At 45.4% G+C, this 5968-nt stretch overlaps 1 protein-coding gene across 1 annotated transcript; it reads left to right on the top strand.

Annotated features, from left to right (window-relative positions):
* The first annotated feature begins 3597 nt into the window (after window positions 1-3597).
* LOC147419371 (uncharacterized) lies at window positions 3598-5007 on the top strand. Its single transcript, XM_086505804.1, has one exon. The coding sequence runs from the start codon at window positions 3598-3600 to the stop codon at window positions 4879-4881; it is 1284 nt and encodes a 427-aa protein (XP_086361930.1). The 3' UTR covers window positions 4882-5007.
* Window positions 5008-5968: the final 961 nt, after the last annotated feature.

The following is a 5968-nucleotide window of genomic DNA, read 5'->3' on the forward strand; positions in this document are numbered from 1 at the left end:
TTGGTTTGGCCCTTGGCCTGACATACCATGTCAAGCCAAGGGCCAAACCAACGTGGTCACGGACTCGGCCAGGGGCCGGCTGCCAGTGGGAACGGTTTCAGACAGGCTGGAAGCCTATAAAAGGGAGGTTGGGCGGATGGACCGGGTCTGGCAGTCCATTGGTTTGGCCCTTGGCCTGACATGGTCCGTACACCGAGAGGCCCCACACCTCAGTCTAGTGTGCCCCCTACGCCTAGGACTCATGTGTCCCCAATTCCGACAGGTGGTTCATCCTCGAGATGATGTAGGCATTGTTCTGGAGGTGGTGGTTGCTGTGGTAGCGGTTCTACCGATGCGTCCACACCACTGAGAGAGCGTCCACCACTCTCTTCAGTAGATAGTTCACCGATGGACACACCAGATACACCTTGGGGATCACACGAGCATGATCCTAGCAAGGTGTACAAGAGCAGGGATAGGGCTGTTGTGGAAGATAGGGTCGAAAAGGCCATGCGATAGAGGATTCGATAGCTCTGTACGATTCAGTTTGGTCACTCTGTGATGGATATTTGGGATAACCTTGATACTGAGAGAAAGAATTACATCGCTAACGCCATTCAGAGAGAGTACAGACCGGTAGAGGGGTACGATCAAGTCTTGAACAACAGGACTTTGAGTGTGGCGAAGTCCACAATGTCACACCGTCGATCAGAGGCGAGAGATAGGTACAATGACGGTAGTCCTAAGATGGCATGGTTGGACGCAGAGGAGTGGATGGGGTTTGCATGAGAGACACAAGACAATCCTGATAGATTTCAGTAGCAGAGAGATGCCTCCAGAGAACGTTTGGAGTCTGCTGGAGCGTCACATCTTGGGAGTGGAGGCTATGATACGCTTCGCGATGAGTTTGTAAGTATTATACGTATGCTTTAAATTATTGATAATATATATGTTATTCGAAGATTTATCTAATGATTAAACCATAATTTTGCAAGAAGTTGCCGTGAAGCGCCTTTCGACACGCCAAGAAGAGAAGTATGGGTACAAGCATGGACTTGTGGCCCTTTCGACCCAGCTGCAGGAGGAGGGAGAGGACGTCGATTGAGAGGCATTACTATGAAGGTCTTCTCACTCAGTGATTGTTTGCATATGTACAGTTTTGTAATGCTTATGTTTATGGTTTATGGTTAAGGTTTGACAGTCAACTTAAGATTATGGTTTTGCTATGATGGTATGACAATCATCTGATGGTTATGGTTATGGTTGTGCAATGATGGTATGGCAATCAGGTGATGACTATGGTTTTGCTATGATGGTATATCAATCATGTGATGGTTATGGTTATGGTTGTGCAATGATGGTATGGCTGTTATGGTTATGGTATGACAAGCAAGTTATGGTAATGGTTATGGTATAGCAAATAGGTTATGTTTATGGTTTTATAGTTTTCGACTCACGTTTTAATTATGTTAATAGGTTGTGTTATTCTTACAATTTTGCTAATTGCCATACACTCGCTCTTTAGCGTCAGCTTGTAGGTGGAGTGCGATTGCTTGTGCACTCTTCCTTTGGGCAGAGAGGGATGTTTCTTTTGCTGCAGTACATGCAACATTAGTTCCCAACCCTCTCTGCCCAAAAAAAAAAATCAGGTTTGGTCGTCGGTACAGGTAACGATATGAGCGTCGGTAGGGGTAACGATATGAGCGTCGGAATACACTATACAAATACTAGTGTCTATTACGTTGTCTATTCCGACGATTATTTGAAGGTTTATTTTGACGTAAGATATACCGATGGTCATACCGACGCTACGATACCGGCGTCTCTTTCGAGGCCTATTTCAACGCTTTTTAGTTTAAAAAGTAACTTCATTTTTTCGGTACTTGCACCGATTTTTGCGCGACGTCTTGAGTGGTTGTAAATATTACATTTGCAAAGCTTAACAATCAAGTGATTTTGCCTATGATGTGTATAATTGTCATCAATTTACTTTCGTCCAATTACTTTTGTCAGTGTTGTATCTTTATTCTGCAAACAATACTATGCTTGTGGATGACTACTTTGGGTCTATACCTTGCACTTTCTTTCAAAGGTGAATCTGGGCTTATCTTGGATTCATTTAGGTTTACTCTATTATTGAAACATTCAATATGGTTGATGGTTGAATGCACTGCCGCCCAAAAATTTTACTCTCGGGCGTCGCTATAAGCGTCGCTATATAAGGCTCTACAACGTCGCTATGAGCGTCACTATAGGAAGCCTGCAACCATCGCTATTTACGTCGCTATATAGCGACGCATATAGCGACGTTTCCATAGAAATGCTGCTAGGGCGACGGTCTTAGCGACGTCGGAAACTATAAAAACCCAATGTATTTCCGTCGTTAAAAGCGTCACAAGTGCACATAACCTCTTGTAGTGCCTCTCTCATGCTTGGTCCACCCCCCGCTCTCTCTTTCTCTCTCTTGTATTATTTAATTATATCATTTGGACATGTAACCTCTTTTTCCTCTTTGAGAGAAAGAACTTAATTATTTATTTTTATACATCTAAGTTCTCATTAACCCCTTTAAAGCTTATCCAATAGGATTCAAGCACATCATGAGGACCAAATGGGAAGGATTTTGACATGTGTCTTTTATGCTTCTTAAGATATCATGTTTGATTTGAACACTTCAAGCACCTTAGTCATTTAAGCATGAAAATCGTTTATGCCTCTTGAGAGATCATGTTTGAATTGAACACTTCGATCAAGAACCTTATTCATTTAAGCATGAGAAGCACCTCAAGTTTGGGCAAGGTTCCCACAAACACCTTAGTTAACAAGCACGACAAGTATATCATGCTTGGGTAGGATTCCCATCTCAAGGTCAGCTTTAGTTTGCCTAAGGTCAAAGGACTTTTCAACACTAACTTTTGAAGGTCTTTAATGAAGCTAACCCTAAGGTCTTTAAACTCCATTAGATAGCATTGCTCTTTAAGAGACCATCTCTCATTTGGACCTCTTTAACCTTGGTTCCGTGTTGAGAGAGATCCATAAGAACATGTTTATATTCTAACCCTTATTCCCATTTATTCGCCCACATTAAATGATCAGTTTAATATGAAAAAATCCTTTGGGTTGGTTAGATATTAGATTTTTTGATAGCAGGGGTGGTAGACAGAGGAGCAGGGGAGATGAAGGAAGGGCGAGAGGAGATTTTGGCAATGGAGAGGTCCTATTGCTCCTCCGTGATGTCCCAATCCACTTTTTGGCATGCGGAGACAATGCTGCCTCCCTAGTCAAAGAAGACTTAAATACTACCATATCAACACTTGTAAATCTCAGCTCTGAACAACGTAGACAATGAAAAGAGTGAGAAATTACAATTCTTGAAAATTTACTTTAGCACAAGCTTCTACACAATCCCTTTCTCCCTCTCGCAACCTCGCTATCACCTACAGCACAAGAAAGCACACGAAAAAAGTGTGCCCTCCATTTGAAAAACACACCCTTGCTCCTCAACTCCCCATTGGCCTAAGTCCCTTACGGAAGTGCCAATAAAGCACTACAAATTGAAGGACTAACCCTTAGAAGTTGAAGGGTGAAGGATTGGGAAAGCGAAACTGAAAAGTCAAAATGATTATAAAACGATCAGAAACATTGGGAGAACTAGTACAGCGCAATATTATGGCCGCGCTATCATCGGCTCGAGATCAAAATCCTGCGGAACGTCATGCGGATACACCTGCTGATGAGCGACATGCAGAGATGACCGAGAATCAATGCGTGGTGGCCTGCACCGTGTTCCGCGACCTCAGCTTAGCCATATCCATCTTCACTACTACTACATCGGGCTCTGCAAGTGGCAGCACGCCACACGATCAGCTCCTGCTCGGCAGCTCACTCTTGAGGTCGGACGATCAAACCTGGATGCGAATGCGCAATACCCTTCGCCTGGTGCAGGGCAGCGGAGCGCTTACCAGCAATATAGCGGTGCTTGAGCAACGGCAAGATGGATCGGCAAGCTACCTGCACGTTTTCGACTTGCAGCAACAGAGGCAATGGCAATCGGCGAGGACTACAGTCTCCGGCAGGACGGGCAACCACTACATCAGCCATGAAACGCCGCTGGTTTTCGACGGCAGCAGCCAGTGCCTATATGCCGTTGGAGGAGTTGACAGAGCAATGACCAATGCGGGGGGGAGGCCGAGACCAGCAAAGAAGGCATGGCGCCTGCAAATTCGTTATTCTCGCAGCGGCGGCCGTTTTTCAGCTGATCAACCGCTCGCTTGGGAAGCGCTGCCAGCTGATATGCACAAGCCGCGAAGCGGGGCAGCGCTACTGGTTATACAGGGCTCCTTGTATGCGATCGGGGGCCATGCCTGCTCTGACCGGTTTGAAAACTCCGGGGAAGTGTGGAACCCTGACACTGGTCAATGGCGGATGGCGCCCCATCTCTTTCCCCAGGAAACCTTCGGAGAGAATGGCTCCATGCCTAAAATGGCAAGTGTGGACGGCTCCGTGCTTTTCGCCCTGCGCTCTACCGACCTCGCTCTCCTGCGGTTCGAAGCGGACTACCGGCAATGGCACGTCGTGGGACACGTCCCTAAAAATGCTCGTCACCGGAGAACCCCTTTAAGCTACTGCCGCGAATGCGGGCCCTTCTCCTGCCATGGCTTTCTTGAGGCGGGGCCCGACAAGCTGCTGGTGCGTCTCTTGGCACCCTGCCTTAACATACGCAACAATATGCACTATCTCGCTTACATGTGCCACAACATAGCATCTCCCCAAGTGCGTTGGCAGCTCCTACCCACTCCCATCTTCCCTAGCTCCATTGACTCTGATCAACAATCCGCAAGCAATCAGCCCAGCTACCTCGCCACCACTACATGCACCATGCGCCGGCTGGCTCATTTTTGACGTCTTCTTAAAACTAGTTTGCCTTGATTGCTTTACTGTGCACATGGTAAGAACTCAAAAAGTGATAATGGTGTGGCTCTTACCTCATGGCATAGCTTGTGCCGATGGCTCGTTAGCATATCTCTTCGAAGCTTTCACCAGAAGCTCTACGACCTCGCATCACAAATGAGATTTTGCATTAAAAGATGAATGAAGTTGAAAATTAACACAATATAATAAAGATGGAGAGGTGATTTTCGTGGATTGCGATGCTTGTGCCCATTAAAAAAAGAAAAAACCATATGTATGTATGGTGTGGAGTTGGCACCGTTCTCCACATTTATAATAAAACCGTAGGGAATGTGCCCTTCCCCCACCACTTTTATCCCCTCCAATGATGAAGGGGGGCCTATGCTTTTCCTCTAGTGTTGGAGGGACTTCTTTATTTATAAAAATACTCAATTGTACAAGGAAGAACTTGTTACCGATGTTTTATGAAGACATGTGTACTTCCACATTGCCATGTTGTAGTGTATCCCTCTGTTGGCAAAACAAAATTCTTCAAACCTTGTCATCTTCATGTACAAATGCAATCAACACATCCAAGTGACGACATTTCAAAGAAGAAGCCCATGAAGAACTTCCCGTCCTTTCATGACCACACCACATTTGGCGTACATATCAACCAAAGCACTAGCAAGCACATCTTTCTCCAATAGCCTCTGACGAACAATGCTATCATGAATTTTCTCAACCATGTCAACATCTTGCGTAAGGTCACAAGCCTTCAAGATGCAACCTGTCCTTCGACTTCGCGTGTTTAAGCCTTGTTCATGCTGCGTGGAGTCTTGTCCTCACCCTCACTGCTCAGCCGATTTCCTAATGGCTGTTGACATTCCTACTTCCCTTTGTAGCAACCACAACCAACACATTATAAGAGACCACTTTCTATGTACGAAGCTGATCCAAAACATTTTGAGCTTTTGTGAGAGTGCTAGATTCGGTATACATACCAACCAAAGCACCTCTGAGCACACATGTTTCATTAAAATCCCATGATTAGCGACCTCATCATGAATAAACTTTCCCAAGTTGATGTCTTGCACTG

The sequence above is a fragment of the Adiantum capillus-veneris genome, chromosome 29 (assembly GCF_014529385.1).
Source record: "Adiantum capillus-veneris isolate H3 chromosome 29, ASM1452938v2, whole genome shotgun sequence".
Lineage (NCBI taxonomy): Eukaryota > Viridiplantae > Streptophyta > Polypodiopsida > Polypodiales > Pteridaceae > Adiantum > Adiantum capillus-veneris.